Raw genomic sequence first — 25,322 nt, forward strand, 5'->3', positions numbered from 1 at the left:
GTCCAACTCTTTGTGACCCCATGGGATGTATAATCCGTGGAATTCTCCAGCCCAGAATACTGGAGTGGGTAGCCATTTCCTTCTACAGGGGATCTTCCCAACCAACCCAGGGATTGAACCCAGGTATCCTACATTGCAAGCAGATTCTTTACCATCTGAGCCACCAGGGACGCCTGGTGGAGGAAAGACAACGCAAGATAATTTTTAAAGGGCTGATAAAGGCTGAGAAACGCCAAAAGCATGAAGTGAGTTTTGAGATTAAAGAAGAAACATCCTCTTTTCACAGGATTTTTATTCCTTATTCCCATCTTATCTGTTCTCCAAGCCATCATCCAAGAGAGGCAGGACCCCTGACATGTTCTCTTCTCTCAATTTATTATCCCCTTCCTCAGTCTTTTCTACCTATTCTAGTTAGGCAAATAGTTATTTGAAATTGGTCTTTTACTGCTGCCCTCAGTTCTCTTCTCATATTGAGTCACTTCAGAGAAAAAAGCAGAAGCCATCATTCATTCATGTACCCAAACTTTATCTAGTAAATATCTGAGTGCCTGTGTTGTGAAAGTGTTAATCGCTCAGTTATGTCGACTCTTTTGTGACCCCATGATCTGTAGCCCACTGGGGAAATCCATGGGATTTCCCAGGCAAGAATACTGGAGTGGGTGGCCATTCCCTTCCCCAGGACATCTTCCCAACCCAGGGACCAAACCCAGGTCTCCTTCACTGCAGGCAGATTCTTTACCGTCTGACCACCAGGGAACTCCAATCTGACTACCTAACAAATGCCAGGTACTTTTTCAGATGTCAGGGATACAAATGAATAAAAGAAGACTGAATCCCTGCCATCTCGAGCTTACATTCTGATGGGGGTGAGAGACCAACAATAAACCTAGTACACAACTGAATGCTATAGCTTGTAAATGGTTCTGTATGTCATTTGGTGGACAGGAGATTCAGCATTTAGAGAGATCAGAAATCTAGACTGAGAGTTTTGTAACACTGAGTAGGGTGGTCAGAGTGGGTATCATCAAAAAGGTGGGATGTGAAGGTGATGGAGTCAGGCAGGTACCTAAGTAGGTACCCGGCAGCAGGACTGCCCTTGCAGAAACCCTGATTAGAGGAAGAGCAGGAGGCAAGGGAGGCAGGCAATAGGATCTGCTGGGCATGCAAGCTCACTGTAAGGATTGGGAGCTGCTGGAGGGTTTGAACAGAGGAATCAGGCAGGAATTCCCTACCTTGCCTCCTACTTCTTCTCTTCAAACTCATCTGTGTTACTTCCCATTCATCTTTCTTGAGGTTTCTGTGGAAAAGCTATTCTTTTTCCAGGCTGATTCACTCTTGTTTTGAATGTAAGCCATTGCTATCTCATCAAGATTGCCTCTACCTTTCACACCTGCCTTTATATGACATCCCAGACCACCCCGACCTTCTAAACGTCATCATCAACCCTTCAACCCTCTTTCTAATGGACTATCATCTCTCTTCTTTCACTACCTATGGATGTGAAAGATATTTTTCTCTTCCCTGTCTCCACTTTCTCATTCATTACGTTATTCATTCATTCAATAAACTTTATTAGAACATACTACCTGCTAGGAACTATGCTTAAGACACAGAGGCAGGACATATGGGCCAGTGGACACAAGGGGAAATGAAGCTCGCTTGTCCACTTTGTCCACTAAAACTGCTAAATCCATCCATTCTTCTCATTTTTTAACTTTCCTATTTTGAAATAATTTGACAATTGCAGAAAAGTTGCAAGAATAGTAGAAAAACTTCCCAGATATCTTTCACCCAAACTTCCCAAATGGTAACATTTTCTGAGATTAGCCTTTATTCTCTCTATATATATGTGTGTGTGCATGTATGCACCTGTATAGCTCACATTTTTTGGAGCTGTGGATATGATACCTCTTTACACATAAATATTTAGTGCATATTTCTTAAAAACAAGAAATTTCTTCACCACAGGACTGTGATAAAAATCAGGAAAACACTGATGCAATGCAATACCATTATTCATAGATACTTTGGGATTCATAAATACTTTGGGATTATTCACAGATACTTTGAGAAGATGTGGCAATCATGTCTTTGCAGTATGTGATTCTTAACTTGCACTTTAAAATGATGCCTTTTTAAAACTATGACTTCTATACATATGCTGTGCAAAAAAATTATGAAAAAGGCAGAATGAATGAGTCGGTGGTTTGTTCACCACCATCTCCCAGAACTTGCTCAAACTTGAGTCCATCGAGTCAGTGATACCATCCAACCATCTCATCCTCTGTCATCTCCTTCTCCTGCCTTTAATCTTTCCCAGCATCAGGGTCTTTTCTAATGGAGTCTTTTCTAATGAGTCAGGGTCTGTTCTAAAGAGTCAGTTCTTTGCATCAGATGGCCAAAGTACTGGAGCTTCAGCATTAGTCCTTCCAATGAATATTGCCAGCACCCTATTTCATGTCTTCACTATTTCTTGACCAGATGAAAGAAAAAAAAAAAAAAAACAACTAACTGTTCTCTACCCTCCTGCTCCACAGCCTTCCTTCCATTCTGCCCAAGTCACTCCATAAGGGAATATGATCACGCAACGTTCTTCCTCTGGGGCCACCCACGGCACTCAGGATAAAACACACACACCATATGGAACACCCCTGCCTGTGTCGATTCTGGCCCCTGTCTCCCCATGCAGTACACGCCCCACCACTCACAACAGACACACCAAGGAGGCTGATCCATCAGTGGCTCCTCCAAGTTCCAAGCCTCTTTGCCTTGGTCTCCTCCCACGGAATGCGCCATCCGTCCAGCTTCCTCCTCCTCACTTCTGTGTGTGCTTTATTGCTACTCATTCTTAAAGGTGTTTTCTAGACACCTCCAGAAAATCTTCCCTGACCAGCCCACTCCAACTCGGTTTCTTCCCAGGTGTTCTCAGGGGTTCCCAGGCTTCCCGCTGGCATCACCGAGCTGAACTGTGATGGCCTGGTGATTAGGTTGCCCTATTAAGCCACAAGCCAGGACCGTTTTCACACATCTTTGAATCCATAATAGCATGCAGCACACTGCTTGACATGAGTCAAATTCCAGTAAATGCTTCACAAAGAACTACAGGTCTAACATTTTATTTCCTATTGCCTCTAGCTGGTACCATTAGCATAAACGTTGTGCATCTGCATTTTGTTTTATATCTACATAACGCGTTTTAGTTGTGTTATATGTGAAATGATCCTGAGAGCTGGATGAACTCACTCACAAATTTACAAAAGTAGAGCATTTCCAATGGAGAGCTTTTTAAACACAGCAGACAACTTGAAGAGGGTTAAACACTGAAGAATTACTTCTGATAAAAATGATTTCTTAATGGAAAGAGTCCAAGCTGGGTAATTTGACAAAGATAAACTCAAATTCTCACAGTGAATTTATTATCACAGTCACTTTTTTTTTAATCAGGAATTTCATTGTAACGGAGGAGAAACACAGATATTTTGTTTGCTGGAGGCAGACTTTATCGATGTGAAAGAGATGAAAGGCCAACTTAACGATCTAAAGCTGCTTTACAAAGTCTAATCTCTAATGGATATGACAGTTACTTAGGAGGATGACTTGGCAAGTCAGTTTAGTGGGTATCAGAAGCCAGTATTTTGCTTGACTATAAAAATCACACAGGGACTTTCCTGCTGGGCCAACGGCAAAGATCCATGCTCCCAGTACACGCGGCCCCGGTTTCATCCCCAGCCAGGTTCCCTCGTGGCTCAGAGCTAGTGAAGAACCCACCTGCAATGCAGGAGACCTGGGTTCGATCCCTGGGTTGGGAAGAGCCCCTGGAGAAGGGAAAGGCTACCCACTCCAGTATTCTGACCTAGAAAATTCCATGGACTGTATAGTCCACAGGGTCACAAAGAGTCAGGCACGACTGAGCGACTTTCGCTTTCAGGGAACTAGAGTCCACATGCTGTAACTAAGAGTTTGCATGCTTCAGCTAAAGATCCCATATGCCACACAACAAAGACCAAAGATCCTGCGTGCCGCAACTAAGACCCAGCACAGGCAAATAAATAAATCGTTTTTATTTTTACTTTTTAAAAATAGTTTTTAAAAGAAAAAGAAAAATCACACAGATGAAAGACAAAAGGAGTCATTAACATAATAAAGATAATTTCAAGAACAGCACCCATTTTGATTTTTTTCCTCAAAAATCTTCAGCATCACACTAAATAAAAACATCAGAATTGCAAATATGTGACTCTGAGAAAAACTATACGGTATTACATAGAGAATATACACATACATATGCATCTACACACATATATTTGTACATATATAAACCACAAAAAATGTTTCATATTAATGTGAAAATCTAATATTTATTCCTTACCTGAACCTGAGAAATTGTCTAAAGACCCGTCTGCTGTTGTTGAAACTATTTCACTGCTGCTCATTGGCTCTGTTTTAACTACAAAAATAAACAACATATATCATGTATCCAATTAATAGTTATTTGTAAATGCACAGTAGAGAAGATATAACATTCAAAAATTTTTAAGAAAATAATCTAAAAATCAACTCTTTCATATTAGTATATAAATCAGATTGATATTCCTAAAAGAGCCTTTTTTTTTTTAAAGAAATTCACCTTGAGTTTTTCTAAGGAACCTATTGTGACAAGTAACTTTTAAAAGAAACAACTTTAAAAGTTGCTTTCTCAGTTATCCAGCATGGCTGAAAAACAGAGTGCTCACTTTAACGGATTATTATTACCATCCAGCCACACAAAGCCACTAATTCATCAAAGTCTAACGTACACTTAGTACCAAAACCACACTAAATATAAATGAAGCATAAATAAAATTTTCCATTTAAAAATAATAATGATAGCAGACAGTTGGTAGAAAACATAACCTTTGGTAAAGTCCCTGGGTCTATAAATTAAAGACATTTATATTTATGCTATTGGTTCTCTAAAGCAAATCCACTCTACTGTTATAGTGATGGGATTATTACAGATAAGCCAGAACACCTCTGGACCCTTTTTCCCCTAGTTTTATAGTTTTTTAAATAAAAAGATAGAACCATTATCTTCCCTAGAAATTACTAGTAAAGTGCTATCATTGGAATTTGCCCAGCCCACTTTGTAGAAGTTATACATCCCTATTAACGCGTTTTCAAAAAGAGTGTAACAATATTTTAGACGTTACCTAAAAATCAATAACATGTATCCCAAAATGAAGGCCACAACAAGAGAATATTTGGGGAGGCTTCTCTCACCAGGTAAATACATTGTGGAATGGGGAAAGATGATGGAGAAAATGCAGCTTTTCCTTCCCTTAACACTGCCAATCTCATATAAACATAAGGCAAAGGACAAATTCACCCTCTTGGGCCTTCAAATCTTCCACTCGTGCACAATGGGTAGTTTAAAATACACATTATGAATAGCTGCAGCAGATACTCACTTTCAAAAAATTAATTATTTAGACTGTCTCTAAACCAAGTTGAAAAATAAAATTAATTCAAAACATTAATTATTTAGACTGTCTCTAAACCAAGTTGAGTCCAAAGGGAATCACTTCAACTGACTGTTTTAATGTAGAACAAACAATAGTGTGATTGAAGTTTTCACTTTTCCACTTCTTCTTTCAGATGAGAAGTCTTAGTTGATGCTAATAAATTCTGATATAAGCCTGAATTTCCCTCTTCTCTTCACGCCTCCAAGAAACCTAACAGTATTGTCTTCATAATCATTACACTGCACAGATTCAGGGAGCCAGGGACACCAGTGGTGGTGCAGTTTCCTGCTCACTTGCCCACATCCTTATCTTACTGCTTTAAAAAGAACTCATATAATGCCCTGTACATACAAAGCAATAGTTCTATTTCACTCTGTACTTGACAGACTACCGTTGGGAGCTGAACTTAGTATCAAATATCACATGACCAGAAAAAGACCAGAGCTATGCCCAAGAGGAATAGGTCTTACAAAGCACCTACTACGTGTGAGAGTCTTTATAGACATTCTAATTAATCCCTTTAGATAATTCTACAAGTAGATCTCAGAAGACAACACACAAACTCCCCAGTTTCACACGCAAAAACTGAAATCAGAGATATAAGGAAACTGCCCAAGTTGCCAAAGTGGGATTTCATGTTAGATATTTTTTATTCCAAGGCTGAAAACACTGGCAGTTAAGTGGCACATCCCAATAATAAGGGCTACTTGACAACACAGGACAGCCATGGAGGCACCGCCACACTCTGTAGACACAACGGGAAGCAAAACCCCTACAGTCCTTGCATTCCCAGAGTGACAATGCTTCCAGGCTAGAGAACTCACTGGCAGAACTCAAGTGGAAGGTCCACACTCACCTGGCTGCCCGGGAAAGATGGTGAAGAAGAAATTTACAGTGTGAGATGTTAGCCCAGGTGACTCCTAAGTCTTTGCCAAATCTGAGGTCCTTGACTCTGTAGACTGGACTGCAAAATTCATGAAAGCTTGACTCTGCCTAACTACTGCTACCTTTGTACCCCTAAGACCCACCCGAGCTACTCTCCATATTTGGCTTAATCAAGTAGTTTTCACTCCCAAGAGGCATATTTAATTGTCATTGAGAGGCCATTAAAAATATGCAAAAAGAATAGGAAGGAAAAGAAAGGGGTACTTAAACTTTTAGGCCTCAAGCCCGTTGCTTTTTGCCATTGTTCAAATATACTCATCCATAGACTAAAGAATAAAGACTCCTGTTTCCTGATGAATACATTTTTTTTTAAAGGCTCACTGTTACAGAGAAGAGCCAGTTCATAAAGTAACTACAGAATATTCGTGATCTTATCAGGTACTGTAGGTCAACCTGCCATCACCAGCCACCTGATGCTACAGAGACTGGTGACTTACTGTGATAGAAAATAGTTTCTGAATGAAAGCCAAATAAACAGAGACCACTTCTGGCTCTGGGCATGCCAAGCATACGCCCACCAGAAGATTAAAAAAGACAAGATAATAATCCTGTGGCCACCAAAGCTTTACATATCCTTACTAGTGCCATGACATTTATAAATATGTCATAAGTGACATAATAAAGCACCTTACCAAAGCTCTGAATTTAAAAACACAACAGACTGGATTTTTAAAGTTTGATCATTTTAAGGTGCTGTTATGTCTGACAATAAGGATCTTCTCTACACTACCTATCTGAAAAGAAAACATCTATGAATAACCTGTTTTCCTCTAAATAATGGTAGGATTTTTCTATCTCCACCACACTTTTTCCTTTGCTATATGATTTCATTCTTTCAGAAAACAGCAACTTTTATTCTCTTTTCCCCCACTCAAGAATCTGTCTTTTCTCTACCACTCTGAATTTTCAATCTCCTATCTGATATTTAAGAACTCATCCTTTAAAAAATACTCAGAAATTCGTCTTCCCCACTTTAATCTCCCTGATCCTTTCAACAGCTTCAGCTAATCATGCACTTTAGGCTTGAGCTATACTGGGCAACTTGCTATATCCTCCAGAGGTACCACACACTTCCATCTATCAGTGCCTCTGAGCTTTCGTTTTGAAGGCAAATAATTCAAATACCCACCATAAGACTTTGTGAAGTGATTCCATCTCTTCAACAGTGATTATCCCCTCTGCAAAATTTAAGAAGTGATAACTACAGTGTCATTTACATATGGAATCCACTCAACCATAAAATAAAGAATAAAATCTTTCCATCTGTGATAGCATGAATGGATCTTGAGAGTATTAGTGAAACAAGTCAAAAGAGAAAGAAACACTGTATGATTTCACTTCTTTGGGGACTCTACAAAGCAAAACTCACAGATAGAACAAATGCTCATAGATACAAAGTGGTTGCCAAAGGGGGTTTAGGGGGTGGGTGAAATGGATGAAGGAGGTCAAGAGATACAAACTTCCAGCTGTAAGATAAATAAGCCATGGAGAGGGTGACTACAGTCAATAATATTATACTGCATATTTGAAAGTTGCTAGGTTCCTGTCACAAGAAAAAAAAAAATGTTATCTACATCCTAGGAATGCAGTAACGATCCATAAAATGTATGTAAAGTACCTGGCATACAGAAGGAGCTGAAACTATATTTATCATCATCATTAGTAGCAGTATTATATAACTACTATACTGAATGCCTTCCTCCTAGGGGATAGTACAGGGAGCAACAGGGAATAGAGTTAAAATATATAATAAATAAGTGGATGAATGAATAAAGGAAACAATAAAGAGTTAAAAGCACCAGCTTTGGAATTATCAGCTGAAGTTCAATCTAGATTTGCTATTAAAACAGTATGAACCTGGAAAAGTGACTCAATTTCTCTGTGCCTCTGCTTCCTCATCAGTAACTGGATACAATACACTCATGAGAATATTTTAAAAAGATAAATGCTTATAAATCATTGAACACAGCTAGGTCCAGATGCCATGCTTTTTATAGTTAGTCTATCATTAGAGTGCTTATTAAAATGATGATGAGAAATCAAAGTGGTTTCTTCTGGGACAGAATCTGTTACAAACTTCACATTAAAGTGAAGCTTACCCTTTGGAAAGTAAATGAGAAGAATCTGAAGCTAAGTGGCTTGTCTAAGATCAACCATGAAGCCATTGCCTCAGGACAGCCAAAATCAAATCAAGGTAATTTGGACGTAACAAGAAGGCAGAACTAAATCATGATTATATTAATAAAACATACACCTCTGTCATTACAATCAGTATATACTCTTTCTGAAGAAATGGACTAAAGGAAGGATGCTGACCACAGAAATCGTGATAGAAGATTCCAGGAGAAAATGTGGGCATCTCGCTCTCCAGCACTATTCAGGGTGAATATACTATATGTTAGAGCTTCCCAGGTGACGTTAGTGGTAAAGAACCCAGCTACCATGCAGGAGACATAACAGACACAGGTTCGATCTCTGAGTCAGGAAGATCCCCCGGAAAAGGAAATGGCAACCCATTCCAGTATTCTTGGCGGGAAAATTCCAAGGACAGAGGAGCCTGGCAGGCTACAGTCCATGAGGTCACAAAGAATCAGACACGACTGAGACGACAGAGCACACACGCATACTGTATATGGCCTATGAAAGAGAATCCTGTTTTGATTCACCATAAATTTAAGCGGAGACAGATCTATCACATCACTCTCAAGATCAACCAACTAACCCATCATACCATGATTCCATCCTCACCAAACACCTTTATTATTGATGCAACATCCATATCTTCTTTGCAACAATACCCCGATATTTGGTTATTTGGTCTCAACTTCCATCACTTCATCCCAAGGGACTATTTCCCTTCTGCCTCCCCTAATTTTAAAAACAGGCAGCAGAACTATTTACAATAGCCAGGACACGGAAGCAACCTAAACGTCCATCAATAGAGGAATGGATAAAGAAGATGTGGTATGTATATACAATGGAATATTACTCAGCCATATAAAAGAATCAACTAATACCACTTGCAGCAACATTGATGGTCATATTGAGTGAATTCAGTCAAGATAAATATTATGATACCAATTATATGTAGAATCTTAAAAAATGGTGCAAATGAAGTTATTTATAAAACAGATACAGAGTCACAGATGTAGAAAAACTTTTGGTTACAGGAGGTAAAGTGGGAGAAGGGATAAATTGGGAGACTAAGATAGATATACACACACTATATAAAACAGATAAGGCTAATTAAACCAATATAGGGACTTCCCAGGTGGTGCCAGTGGTAAAGAATCCACCTGCCAATGCAGGAGATGCAAGAGATGTCGGTTCAATCCCTGGGCCAGAAAGACCCCCTGGAGAAGGAACTGGCAAACCATCCCAGTATTCTTGCTTGGAAAATTCCATGGACAGAGGAGCCTGGTGGGTTACAGTTCATGGGGTTGCAAAGAGTTGGACATGACTGCGCACATATAAACACATCATCACATATACATACGACTGTTAGGGTTACTGATGAAAAACTCTAGTTTGCTTCCCAGGTGGCAATAGTGGTAAAGAACCCATGTGCCAATGTAGGAGGCATAACGGACATGGGTTCAATTCCTGGGTTGGGAAGATACCCTGGAGAAGGGCATGGCAATCCACTCCAGTATTCTTGCCTGGAGAATCCCATGGACAGAGGAGCCTGGTGGGCTACATAGTCCATAGGGTCTCAAAGAGTTGGACATGACTGAAGCAACTCAGCAAGCACTCACAAACCAATATAAAATAGATAACTAATACTGTACAGAACAGGGAGCTCTACTTAATACTCTTAAGGGTTTATATTGAAAAACAATCTACAAACAAGTGGATAAAAGTATCTATATAACTGATTCACCTTGCTATATACCTGAAACTGACACAACTTATAAATTAACTATACTCTCATAAATTTTTTAATAAAAGCAAAACCAAAATCTAAATAAATAAGCAAATAGGCAGGTCTCTCCTAATTTAAAAAAATCTTTCTCAACCATTATCTATTTCTCTCTCTTCTTTCATCACTAAGTTTTCTAAAAATCTGCCTTCGAATTCTTAGTATCTACTCTCTCTTTAGTCCTCTGCAATATCCCTTTATAGCTACTATTTTACTAAAAAGATTTTAATTGCCTAATTCAAACTCTTCTCCATCCTGATTTTCCTTAATTTTTCTGTAGAATGGGCCTTCCTCTGACATTTTTCTCATCATTGATCAATACAACAGAGCAATGTTTCCCTGTTCTCCTTGTGCTTTTTCCTCTGGACTGTTCTCTGCATACTCTGTGGTGCGATAATTGTACTTCCTCCTTATCCATCTAAATTTTCCTTCACCATCATGTCTTTCCTTGCAACCATTTAAAAAAATCTTTTCCACGTAGACAACCCTCAAATCTTTATCCACACGTACAACTTTTTCATGGAGACCAATCCTCACATTCCAATTGTGCAATGCCCTTGTCTGGATCAAGGGCAAATCAAGTGCTCAAATGCAATCTCCTCATCCTATCCTTTTGTAGTGGGCATGCCATCTAGACTGAGTATTTCATGCTGATTCCTCCCAGCAACTCTTTCCCCACACTCCACTGTTATCTATCATCTCTACCGTTCTAATCCTTTGCAACCACTTTTCCCCTAATTTCACAGTCACAAGCCTAATTACTGTATACCTCTTCTCTCAGAAAAGCTAATCAATTGGCCTTTCAGTCTTTCTTTATTTTGAACAGAGATATTTATCTTTCTATGGACTAGATTGGAGCAAGTCACTCTGCTGCTGAGGTCTTCAACAGGCTTTTCATCTTCTTTGGAATTAAGTTATCATAACTTTATCACTGGAAAAGAACCTGATGCTGGGAAAGACTGAAGGCAAAAGGAGAAGGGGGAGGCAGAGGATCAGACGGTTAGACAGCAGCACTGACTCAAAGGTCATGAATCTGAGCAAACTCTGGGAGACAGTAAAGGACAGGGGAGCCTGAAGTGCTGCAAGCCATAGGATCACAAAGAGTCAGACATAAATTAGCAAGTGAACGCCACCACCAGCAACTTTATCATATTCTTAAGGCCCTCTATAAGACCAAGTTTTTTTCTTTTTTTGCTTTCTATGCCACTTCCTTTATACATCCTTTTATTTGTATAAGAACTAGTAACTTACAGGAATACAAGAGCACTGCAAAATAGGCACATCCGAGTTAATCATCCTAACTTTGCTATCTGACACTTATCTACATTTTATAGACAAAGAATCACACACCCAAACAAACCATCCAACACTGGCCTACCAAACTGGCCTACCAAATGTTTAATACTTCCTCAGTTCCACAGTATTGCTAGTGCCTTTCTTTCTGACGTTAAATGTTCTACAATTTCCACTGATCTGAAGCCTTCATGGTTCAATCGAAGTCCCACTTGCTTTGTGATTTGCCTGATCTACTACTCAGGGGTTATGCTTCTTTTCCTTGAGCCACTAAATCTGAGTTTGTACCTCATTTAGAACACATATCCTATTCAACCTTGTTTTACATGTCATAGTCTTATCCAAATATGATATAGATTTCTTTATAGTTGGAACTCCAGCTTTTTATATCCCTATAGAACATAGCCCAGTGCTTCACACATAAGTGGAACTCAATATTCACTGAAGAAATGGATGAAGGTAAAAATGTACAACTGACTTTGAAAAGCAGATTACAACTGACTTCATACCTCTGGGCACATTGTATAGGGCAATTAAACACACTGTATATGATTAAACTGAAAATTATATTTTATTCCTCTGAAATTATCACTCTGTCAACTTCTACGCAGGTTCTTATAAAACCTCTCACTCATAGGACACATTTCCCTCATACTATTTCGAGCAGAGTACTCTTTGGAGAAGATATATTCACATAAAGAATATCAATCATTGGTTTTGTATATTTAGAGAGAATCCTTCCTGATCTTCAAAAAGAGATAAGTAAGTCACATATATTTAATAATTTGTGGTCCTGATCAGTCCAAGGCAAAATATTAGATACTGCTATAAGCAAACCTTTACACAGACCTTTAAAGAGCTACATCACACATGATTATGCTGTACAGATAATAAAGAACCTATAAGACAAAACCATAACCATTGTAATGTTAAGTTATAGTTTGGATTCAATGATAGTATCACTCAGATTTAATGAGTACCCTATCTTAAGTCAATAAAGCAGAAATAGATGTTTTTCTGGAACTCTTTTGCTTTAATGATCCAGTGGATGTTGGCAATTTGATCTCTGGTTCCTCTGCCTTTAGCAAGAGAGTTCCAGAAAAACATCTATTTCTGCTTTATTGACTATGCTAAAGCCTTTGGCTGTGTGGATCACAATAAACTGTGGAAAGTTCTGAAAGAGATGGGAATACCAGACCACCTGACCTGCCTCTTGAGAAACCTGTATGCAGGTCAGGAAGCAAGTTAGAACTGGACATGGAACAACAGACTGGTTCCAAATAGGAAAAGGAGTACATCAAGGCTGTATATTGTCACCCTGCTTATTTAACTTATATGCAGAGAACATCATTAGAAACGCTAGGCTGGAGGAAGCACAAGCTGGAATCAAGATTGCCAGGAGAAATATCAATAACCTCAGATATGCAGATAATACCACCCTTATGGCAGAAAGTGAAGAACTAAAGAGCCTCTTGATGAAAGTGAAAGAGGAGAGTGAAAAAGTTGGCTTAAAGCTCAACATTCAGAAAACTAAGATCATGGCATCCGGTCCCATCACTTCATGGGAAATAGATGGGGAAACAGTGGCTGACTTTATTTTGGGGGGCTCCAAAATCACTGTGGATGGTTACTACAGCCATGAAATTAAAAGATGCTTGTTCCTTGGAAGAAAAGCTATGATCAACCTAGACAGCATACTAAAAAGAAGAGACGTTACTTTGCCAACAAAGGTCCATCTAGTCAAGGCTATGGTTTTTCCAGTAGTTATGTACAGATGTGAGAGTTGTACTATAAAGAAAGCTGAGCACCGAAGAACTGGTGCTTTTGAACTGTGGTGTTGGAGAAGACTCTTGAGAGTCCCTTGGACTGTGAGGAGATGCAACCAGTCCATCCTAAAGGAGATCAGTCCTGAATATTCATTGGAAGGACTGATGCTGAAGCTGAAACTCCAATATTTTGGCCACCTGATGTGAAGAGCTGACTCATTTGAAAAGACCCTGATGCTGGGAAAGACTGAGAGCAGGAGGAGAAGGGGACAACAGAGGATGAGATGGTTGGATGGCATCACCGACTCAATGGACATGGGTTTGGGTGGACTCTGGGAGTTAGTAATGAATAGGGAGGCCTGGCGTGCTGCGGTTCATGGGGTCGCAAAAATTCGGACACGGCTGAGTGACTGACCTGACTGACTATCTTAAGTCATGAGGCAGAAGGAGAAATGTATGTTTTTAAAAAATACACTGTTGGTGGGAATGCAAATTAGTACAGCCACTATGGAAAACAGTGTGGAGATTTCTTAAAAAGCTGGAAATAGAACTGCCATATGACCCAGCAATCCCACTTCTGGGCATACACACCAAGGAAACCAGATCTGAAAGAGCCACATGCACCCCAATGTTCATCGCAGCACTGTTTATAATAGCCAGGACATGGAAGCAACCCAGATGCCCATCAGCAGACGAATGGATGAGGAAGCTGTGGTACATATACACCATGGAATATTACTTAGCCATTAAAAAGAATTCATTTGAATCACTTCTAATGAGATGGATGAAACTGGAGCCCATTATACAGAGCGAAGTAAGCCAGAAAGATAAAGACCATTACAGTATACTAACACATATATATGGACTTTAGAAAGATGGTAACGATAACCCTATATGCAAAACAGAAAAAGAGACTCAGATGTATGGAACAGACTTGTGGACTCTGGGAGAAGGCAAGGGTGGGATGTTTCAGAACAGCATTGAAACATGTGTATTATCTAGGGTGAAACGGATAACCAGCTCAGGTTGGGTACATGAGACAAGTGCTCGGGCCTGGTGCACTGGGAAGACCCAGAGGGATCGGGTGGAGAGGGAGGTGGGAGGGGGGACTGGGATGGGGAATACATGTAAATCCATGGCTAATTCATATCAATGTATAACAAAAACTACTGTAATGATGTAAAGTAATTAGCCTCCAACTAATAAAAATTAAAAAAAAAAAAAAAAAAAATGTGACACAAAAAAGTGGCATCAAGGGATACCAAAGGCATATAGAAAAAGAATGGATAAAATTACATGAAATGTGAAAGTAAAAGATAGCAATATTCCTACATTCATATATTTTATTTTAGACATAACTGAATAACTAAAAGATTACAAGCAGCCATTCAACTATTTCTCCTTTATTGAAAAGAATATATATCCATGAATTAAATAATTATTCTTTGGTTAATATGCATTTGGAAAACAAGGTACCCCTTTATGTTCAGATCGGTTTTACAGTTTTACTCATATGATTATGAGCACTCTAAAATTTAAATTCATCTTCTTTTTCTTAAAAGGGGTTCCCTGGTGGCTTATATAGTAAAGAATAATCTGCCTGCAATGAGGGAGACCCGGCTTCAATTCCTGGGTCAGGAAGATCCCCTAGAGAAGGGAAAGGCTACCCACTCCAGTATTCTTGAGAGAGGAGCCTGGCAGGCTACAGTCCATGGGGTTGCAAAGAGTAAGACAACTCTTCAAAATAGCAATACTGTCTATGTTATGAAAACCAAATCAACACACATAGACTAAACTTGAACTTAAGGGTGTACACAGCCAACAAGGAATGTTGGTCAATCGAAACTCGTTATTCACAGCAAGTATAGCATAATGGAAGGGCACTGCACAATGACTTATGTAGAGGTCTAGACTAATTGACTTTTTGGTGAAAGAAATGATACTTGGTAAATATCCTTTGAAATATCCCTTTGAATGTTTGACTCAGTGGCTTCTAACCTTCTGGAGAATGAAGCCTTCTTTCTAACATCAAAATATTTCAGAACCCAGATGATAGCCTATTTTTAATCTGTTGATTGGGAAAGTGCCCGATAACAAAAACCCACTGTGAATTTTCAGACAAGAAAATTTGTTGTGATTTCATAAACATAACAGAACATCCATATATGAAAAAGAATCAAATAAGGATTCCGTTTTGTTGTTGCTGTTCAGGTTCCTAACACACAAAATTCAGGCAGATCTCGTCAGCCTCCATTTTGCTATACCTGTCTCCCTCAATCCAATCTACCCTTGAAATTGCTAGCAGATTCATACCTAAAACACTTGCACCATATCAACCCTCATTCAAAATATTCAATGGCTTCTCTACTGGCTCTAGGATGAAGTCCAAATTCCTTAGCCTAATATTCAGGGTCCTCCACAGTTTGGCTCCAGATGATCCTTCCAACCTTATCTACTATCAATTCCTTTTTCAGCTCCACTAGTCTCCTCCCTGTCTCCCACATTATCCTACCTTTGTTCATATTGGTCCCTCATTTAGAATGCATTCCATCTCTTCTCAATCTATTCAGGTTCTAACCATTTCCCAAACACTCAGCTCAGATTCCATCTCTTCCTTGAAGCCTGGCCAGACCTCAGCAAGCTGAAGAGCTCTTTTCTCTAAACTCTGAGAGCACTTTTGTTTGACTCAGTGGCTTCTAACCTAGAGAATTAAGCCCTCTTTCTAATACCAAAATATTCCAGAACACAGATGATAGCCTAATTTTAATGTGTTGATTTAAAGTGCTTGATGACAAAAACCCACTGTGAATTTTCAGACAAGAAAATTTGTTGTGATTTCATAAACATAACAGAACATCCATATATGAAAAATAATTAAACATGTATGTGGTCTGTTAACCTTAAATGTGCCATTTGATGACTTTTAACAAATACCTACATTTAGATGCTAGTGTGTTATAAGAACGCAAGCACAGCACAATGGCCTGAAAAGAGCGCTCCAACTTTAAGAATTAAGGTAGCAATATAACAGTCTCAACTTATGGCACAGGCAATATTTATGTAGAATTTTCACCTGGAAGAGTAATCATTTTAAAAATAGCTTATGTTTCTTGAAGGTTTACTACATGTCAGGCACTGTGCTAAGCACCTTACAAGTAATAGCTTATTTTGCTTTTCGTGGCAACTTCATGAGATATTTACTGTAATTGTCACATTTGAAAGATGAGAAAATCACAGCTTAAAGATGTTTAAAAACTAGCCTAAGGTCACACAACTAGGTTTCAAATATCTTTGATTACCATACCTTTTATGAAACCACTGAAAAGTCAAATGTTGTTCAATGAGGGTTTATCATCCTTAATCACTTAATCTCTGATGGAGAGCTTAACAATCAGTGAAGGGCACAGCAACAGGAGTGTCCCAGAAGAGCAAGGCATTGAACAAAAGTGTATCAGTGCATGCTAAAACAAACTAGGGTATGAAGACCGGAAGCAGATGGGCTGGCTCAGGTTCAGAACCTCAATCATAACAATCTGGAAAAACGGTTTACTTGCCTAAAATGTAATCAACCTACCAAATTTACATCTCAGATCTTACCCTTTTCCCATGCTTCACCAAACCACAGGAGCACTCAGACCTAAATCATACCCGCATTGGGTACTAACTGAGCAAGTACTTAGGGAGTACTCTGGGTACTCAGAGGACCTACAAAGGCTATCAAGGGAAGTGAGGATCTCCAAGGGAAGTAAATCTCTCTTTCCATGGAAACGCTGCAGTAGCCATTCTCAGTAGATATGTTTGCTTAAAAAAAAAAAAGTCACCTGTATTATTCTTTACTAATAGTTGCTCTTTGAGCAGGTAGTAGATGGCAGTGACTGGAGTTAGTATTTTAAGTCTATAGCTGAAGAGAAGGTATAATCTGTTTGTAGGACACGTATTAAGTGAACCTTAAATATGCATTCCTATATACATTAGGTGGAGACAAATACTATTTGATTCCACTTATACAAGCTGCCCAGAATAGTCAAACACCTACAGTCAAGAAAGTACACTGGAAGATGCCAGGGGCTGGGGGATGGAATGGTGCAGTAGGCGGGTGGGGACTTGGTGTTTAATGGGGACAGAGTTTCAGTTTAGGAAGGTTAAAAATTTGGTAGATGGATGATGGTGAGAGTGCCCAACAATGTGAATGTATTCAGTGCCAATGAACTGTACAGTTAAATATGGTTAAAATAGTATATTTTATGTGACTTTTACAATAAAAAAATTAAAAAAAAAATAACCTCGAGCCTCCACTAGGTGAAACAGACCCAGTGATAAAGGTGCAACCCCCATTTTACAGTGGGGAGGGCAGAGGCTCAGAGACTTAGTGTTAGTCGCTCCGTCATATCCAACTTCTTATGACACCATGGACTGTAGCCCACCAGGCTCCTCTGTCTATGGAGTTCTCCAGGCAAGAATATTAGAGTGGGTTGCCATTTCCTTCTCCAGGGGATCTTCCCAACCCAGGGATTGAACCCTCGTCTCTTATGTCTCCTGCCTTGCCAGGTGAGTTCTTTACCGCTAGTGCCACCTGGGAAGCCCAAAACTAGGAGACAACTCAGGCTTGTCTGGGATCAGAGATCTTACATGATAATAACAAAACAGCCAACGGATATTAAATATTTCCTAGGAGTCACTGTGTTCTAAGTGCTTTACCAACTCATTTAACTATCCTCACATCCTGAGAGGTAGAAACTTTCATTTTACAGTCCAGGAAGCTGAGATAGAAACAGTTCAGTAATTATTCAGCATCGCACTCACTCTCCAGCAAGTGGCAGGGCTGGTATCCTCGTTTCAGAGCCTTCCCCCAGTCCTCTGCTCTCTCTCAAAACCTGTACGTCAGTTAGAGTTATGACGCTGAGATTTTAAGTCCAGGTTAGTCTGATTGCAAAATCCATCCTCTTACTATCATGCAGTACTGCTTTGCTACATATATATATTTTATATTATCCATTCTCTGCTTTCCTTAGGGCAAGTAACAGAAATTTGTGTTGAAATTATAATATATAAATAAGTACATGATTTCAGATAAAAAATGCCCTCATAACTTCTTACTTGCAGTCTTTTCTCCCTACCTATCACCCACTGGAAAAGACCCTGATGCAGGGAAAGACTGAATATAGGAGAAGGGGGTGACAGAGGATGAGATGATTGGATGGCATCACTGACTCAATGGAAATGAATCTGAATGAACCCCAAGAGATGGTGAAGGACAGAGAAACCTGGGTGCTGCAGTCCATGGGGTTGCAGAGAGTCACACATGACGGAGAAACTGAACAACAGCAAATCATCTGTTGAATCAAAGTTTCAAAACACTACCTAAGTGTATTTCTCAGACACATTACTCTCCTGATCGCAAGCCTTCGGGTCATCCAACTCACTCAGGCTTGATTTCAAACTCCTGAACTTGGTACATAAGGTTGTTCATCATCTGCATGGGTGACTGTCTTAGTCCCATCAGTGTGCTCTCCACCCATATGCCTCACTTCCCCTGCCACACACAGTCCCCAGGATTAGGGATGGCTTTGCTCCCTCCTGGCATAGCATCCAGTGTTCTTCTACCTCTCCTTCAAGGTTCAGTTTAAGCATTACCAGTGTACAGACACTATCCTCAGTCACCACAGTCATGGCTGGGTATCCCTTATCCTCTGGAGAATACAGTCCTGATCATCAAGTATGGTGGTCATCTGACTACAGGACTGCAAATTGCAGGAGACTATGAACTGCTCCTTGCTAGAATGCTATGTGGTAAATTTCTAGACATAATCAGTTAATAACTATTTCTTGAATTAACAAGGAAATGGTGGATATACAGTATGATCTATATTCTTATATAATATGCATATTCTTTTCACTGCAGTATGTGTATATCTTTGCCCCTCTAATTTTTTCACCTTAAAAATGACCTCTAGCCATAACTCCTTGCCATGTATGTAAAGATATTAAACCTAAGTGTAGAAACTGCTTGATCTTTTTATCATTCAGCTGTTTCTTAAGACTATGTGAAAGTTGATTCATCACTGATAAATACTACGAAGTCCAAGTTGAAGTTTCCATTTTTGAAACAGTTAATTAGTACATATCAAATGCAAGTCAGTTGAGTTCAGTCACTCAGTCGTGTATGATTCTTTGAGAACCCATGGATTGCAGCACACCAGGCTTCCCTGTCCATCACCAACTCCCAGAGCTTGCTCAAACTCATGTCCATCAAGTCAGTGATGCCATCCAACCATCTCATCCTCTGTCATCCCCTTCCTCCTCCTGCCCTCAATCTTTCCCAGCATTGGGGTCTTCTCCAAAGAGTCAATTCTTCGCATCAGGTGGCAGTGAAGTAGAGCTTCAGCTTCAGCATCAGTCCTTCCCATGAACATTCAGGACTGATTTCCTTTAGCGTTGACTGGTTTGATCTCCTTGTAGTCCAAGCGGCTCAAGTCAGTTACGACGGCGCAAATTCAAACTCAGCAGCAATGTTGACTGAGGATGTTCTCTGGATGAAAAGCCTATGGCTACTGTAGAAACTGGTCTGTGAAATGATCACTTTCAAAATCTGAAAATTGGGCTTGAGCTAATTATTGAACCTGTTAATGCTTTGTAAATAAAATTAGTGAGTCTACTAAAGAGCCTCTTGATGAGAGTAAAAGAGCAGAGTGAAAAAGCTGGCTTAAAATTCAACATTCAAAAAACTAAGATCAAGGCATCCAGGCCCATCACTTCATGGCAAATAGATGGGGAAACAATGGAAACAGTGACAGAGTTTATTTTCTTGGGCTCCAAAAACACTGCAGATGGTGACTACAGCCATGAAATTTAAAAAGACGCTTGCTCCTTGGAAGAAAAGCTATGACAAACCTAGAAGGAGTATTAAAAAGCAGAGACACTGCCGACAAAGGTCTGTACTATGGTTTCTCCAATAGTCATGTATGGATGTGAGAGTTGGACCATAATGATTGGATGGCATCACCGACTCAATGGAAATTAATTTGAGCAAACTCTGGGAGATGGCGAAAGACAGGGAAGCCTGGGGTGCTACAGTTTCATGGGGTCAGAAAGAGTCAGACACGATTTAGCAACTGAACAACAGATGATTATAATCATTCACTTGATTAGTATGCAATAACAATATATGTTGACTGTTAATTCACTACCAAGCTTTCTGCCAGCTGCAGAGAACGCAGTAGTAAACAGGTCTATCCCTGCCTTTGAGGACTCATGAGCCTCTAATAGGTGAAATACATATAATAAATGGAAGCTGTAGCTCCTTCACTGGGTAATAACCTTAGATAAGGTAACAAAAAATCTTAAGGCAGATTAAGTATTTCAGTAAGCACTAAGCTTTTAGGCTACTGAGGAGTCTGTGTTTTTTTAGTATAAAGGAGGTAGACTTTAAAATCAGTCTGACATGCTGTTGAATCTCTTTTCCAACACAGATACGATGCTGTATAGACAAATCACAAACTCTTTAACATGAGGTACAAAGAAGCTCTCCTAATCTTTCTGAGGGTAAAACAAATAAGGTAGGTGGAAGGAATAAAAGATGTGTTCAAATAGCTAGTAAGAACTCAATCTATTTGGCTCATAGCCCTTATTTTGCTAAAATAGTATTCTTCCCACACAAAAGTCCCCTTACAGTAACAGACACAGTGATAAGATAGGGAAATATTTTAGATTTTGATTTAATTTTATGAAAGAAAAAAACTCTGATTTGTATTATAGGGAATACTTTAAATACCTCCTTGAAATGTGTATGGTAGAGTCTGCCCACCTTTTTTTAGTGTAACAGGATACCAGAAGCATGAAATAGAACTGAAAAATCTGCAAAACCAGCAAACTCCTTTGTATTAGGTTGGTCAAATGTTTCAAACACACTTTTTGGCCAACCAAATACATAATCATAGTAAGAGTTTAGTTATAAACTACTTGGGGGTTCTGAAACTTAACATAAATCCTTGATTAGCTTCTCAAAATTTATGCCCTCTTTTAATAAAGGTGATATTCAGCAGTCTTTGAGGATAGCTATGTAATAGATGACTTTTTCCTACCCAAAGTGAAAATGGAAAAATAGAAAATCTGCAATTATGTGCATAATTTTCTACTATATGTTCAGAGGCAAAAGGAGGAGAATAAATTACTCTTAGACCTTACCCTAAGTAAGCAAGATGAGAATAACCGTGTGTGTATATGTGTTCTAAGTCACTTCAGTCATATCCAACTCTTTGCAACCCTATGGATGGTAGCCCATCAGAGTTACTGAATACTGAATACTGGAGTGGGTTGCCATGCCCTCCCCCAGGAGATCTTCCTGACCCAGGGATAGAACCTGTGTCTCTTATGTATTACCACTGAAGCCCGAGAATAAGCATAAACAAACACAATACCGCACCTCTTTTATCTATATCCTGCTCACCCCACGTCTTCAGGCACCCTCAGAAATTAGCGATTACTTAAAGCAGAGAATCCATGATCAAAGGGATAAGAATTAGCCTACATAACTGGCACTCACTAAAGATTTGCGTCTCTCTCTGGCGGAAACCATAAGCTTCTCCCAGAGACAGGATGTCCTTAAGGAAATGCATCTTTCTGTTCCTATGAAAGTTTTAGCCCAGCTAGGGAAGAGGCGAGTCAGGACTATTAGGTATTGGGAATAGATGAGAAGTGTCTATATTCAGGTCATTAGTTTATCAAGGCAGTATTGGAGTCCCCGTTATTAAAGATATAGTTAGTGATATACAATCAGCTAGGGTACGTTTGCTAACCTGTAAGCCCCACACATGACACCCGCCTTTATTCTCCTACTTGACCTCCTCTACTCCCTGTCATCCTCTCTCCTGTTCTTAGAACGTGGCGTGCACATCCCAGCTCCTGGCGTTGGTCACTGCCCTTCCTATGGAGCCCCCAACAAATGCCATTTAAGCTGCTTCTTTGAGTTTTGCTCGGTTACTACAAGCTGGTTCTCAAAGTCAAGAGACATCAATACACTGGTCAATACACTCAAAGTCAATACACTGGTATCATCCACTTCCAAATATCTGCTGCTGCTAAGTCACTTCAGTCATGTCTGACTCTTTGTGATCTCATGGACTGAAGCCCACTAGGCTTCTCTGTCCATGTGATTCTCCAGGCACGAATGCTGGAGTGGGCTGCCATTTCCTTCTCCAGGTCCAAATATCTTCCAAGGCACAAGACTTCTGAGCTTCCGAGACACAAAAGACTTCTGAGCAGTAGTAAAATTGCAACCACTTTTTAAATTTCACAGTAATACTGTTTCAATCCAAATGTGCATATAATGACTATGATAATGAAAAGCAGAGATGACTTCCCATCTCTGTTTGATCCCAGAGAGGCTTAACAGAGACAGATGGCTGGTGGAATTATAATTAATTCTAAAGCTTTGAAAACTAGTAAGAGACAATCCCCTAGAAGTGAACCTATTGATGCAATATGCTATATGCGCCCAACAGAAGGAAGGAGTCTCACACACTCATGCACAAAAGAACTTAAAAACCAGAGTAGGAATGCCCTGGGGAGTTGCCCTTAAAATGAAGTCCTTTTGTCATCAAACTCTTTGCCATTGGTCCTTTTATAGGTCTGCTGTTTGCTAGAGAATGTCTCCAGTCATGAAGACAGTGGGAGTACTGATCTTTGGTATGAAGGTATTAGACAAGGTATCGGCAGATGGTGGGAACCGTGGTGCTGGAGAAGACTCTTGAGAGTCCCTTGGACTGCAAGATCAAAGCAGTCAATCCTAAAGAAAATCAATCCTGAATATTCATTGGAAGGACTGATGCTGAAGCTGAAACTCCAATACTTTGGCTACCTGAGGCAAAGAGCTGACTCACTGAACAAGACCCTGATGCTGGGAAGGATTGAAGGCAGGAGGAAAAGCAGGCAACAGAGGATGAATAGCATCACCAACTCGATGGACATGAGCTTGAGCAAATGCCAGGAGATAGCGAAGGACAGGGAAGCCTGGCGTGCTGCAGTCTATGGGGTTGCAGAGAGTCAGACACAACTTAGCAACTGAAAAACAATTGGCAGATGGTGGGAATAACATATTCTCTCCCATAAGTGATATACTGATTTGAAAACCTAGAGTCTAGACTTAAACAGAACTTGATTCAAATACCAGTGGTACCAATTACAAACCATGTGTCTTTCAATTTGGCATCTAACTTTCCAAGACTCAGTTTTCTTACACTGGGTTGGCCAAAAAGTTCATTTGACTTTAAGTAAAAAATGAAAGACATCTGTCATTTTCACCAATTACTTTATTGAACAACAAGTACTCACTAACCAAACATATGTTCTGGCAAACTCAACACATGAGACAGTAATGGTACCCTGTTTAGTTGCTTAAATTTGTATCCAACTCTTTTGCAACCCCATGGACTATACCCTCCGGGCTTCTCTGTCCATGGGATTTCCCAGGCAAGAATACTGAAATGTGTTGCCATTTGCTTCTCCAGGGGATCTTCCTGACCCAGGGATCAAGCCCATGTCTTCCAGAAGGGGTTATTATTTACATGTGGTCTAAAAATACGAAGAGCACTTAGTAAGTCACTAGTGTGTTACAAGGTTTACTTATCATGCTCACAGCAACTAAGACCTGCTATTATCCCCATTATACAGATGAGACTGAAACACACAGAAGCAAACATGCCTGAGCTCACACAGCCAGCAAATGGAGCTGGGATTCAAACCCAGTGACCTACCCACTATGTTGGTGATCAAAGGATCCTCTGAAGATTAATGAAATGAATCAGAATGGTCAGCTTAGTGACTAATAAGTTATTTATAAAAATTACCCATTATTAAGTATCAATAGGTATGTGAAAATTATTCCCATAACTATGTATGCAAATATTAAATCTTAAGTTTTTTTTTTTCATCCTTTCATGGCTTTTGCTAAAGAACAATTTAAAAGAGGCCAATTTTTTGACTACAAACTCTAAAAATGTCACTTAGAAGCTCCTTTACTTACAGTGTCCCTTCATCTTCCAGAAACTAAATCATGCACAGAATGTAAACAATAATAAAATTAGATTACCATTTTTCTATTGACAACAGAATATTTGACCACAAATATACAAATATAGTTTTTTAAATGTAGCCTCAAACCATAATTTTATACACATTCACTCTAGTTTCCATATTTTTCATAAATAAGATTTCTTAAAATACTCTGGTAGGATATAACTATACTTTATGACATTAAAATTACAGTGAGGAAAACAAATTCAAGATAATTTGCATTCTAAGCTTTGTAGGAATGATAAGTAAACTTTAAACTCCTGATAACAGAAATTTGTAAAACTGAATTAACCTATCATCCAAAAATATGCAATACACAATTAAATCAATCTTAAAATGCAGAAAATTTAGCCACCTAATTTGAGATTGCATCTCTTATCATCTTGGAAATCTGATATACCAATTCAAAATTACTATTCAAATTACCATAAGAATTCCTGAAACCCTATTTGCAGTAAAGATTCCAATTGCATCTGGTTTTATGTCACTTCAAGGCAAATTCCTCTGCTTTAAGACAAGTTTAACCTCTTCTTGAGTTTGTATCTAAATTTACAATCCAGAAAACTCAGATTGAGAGTTTTTAGTTCCGCCGGCTCACACCTCCTTTTTGCCCTTCCCCACTCCTCACCCCCAGACAACCAAAAATAAACACTCACACTAACAATATATGAACTGACCAATCTTAGGCTCCCATGGTCTTAAGACAACCAGAAAAAACAAAGATGGAAGAATCACTGCTTTGCAAACAAGGCCTTAATTAGGTATGTAAATAAAAATCCCTTTACTGCTAGATCCCCAAGTCCTTCTGAAGAAACATTTCCCAACTAC

At 39.3% G+C, this 25,322-nt stretch overlaps 1 protein-coding gene across 14 annotated transcripts in view; it reads right to left on the reverse strand.

The window, feature by feature from the left end:
• The window catches only part of EYA1 (EYA transcriptional coactivator and phosphatase 1), a 471,064-nt gene that overhangs the window by 143,749 nt on the left and 301,993 nt on the right, over positions 1-25,322 (reverse strand). For all 14 annotated transcript variants that reach the window (XM_070477143.1, XM_070477142.1, XM_070477144.1 and 11 more), the window contains one exon: positions 4,370-4,447. In XM_070477143.1, the coding sequence (XP_070333244.1) occupies positions 4,370-4,447 (78 nt within the window). The remainder of the gene's footprint in view (positions 1-4,369; positions 4,448-25,322) is intronic.

Source organism: Odocoileus virginianus, chromosome 15 (genome assembly GCF_023699985.2).
Source record: "Odocoileus virginianus isolate 20LAN1187 ecotype Illinois chromosome 15, Ovbor_1.2, whole genome shotgun sequence".
Lineage (NCBI taxonomy): Eukaryota > Metazoa > Chordata > Mammalia > Artiodactyla > Cervidae > Odocoileus > Odocoileus virginianus.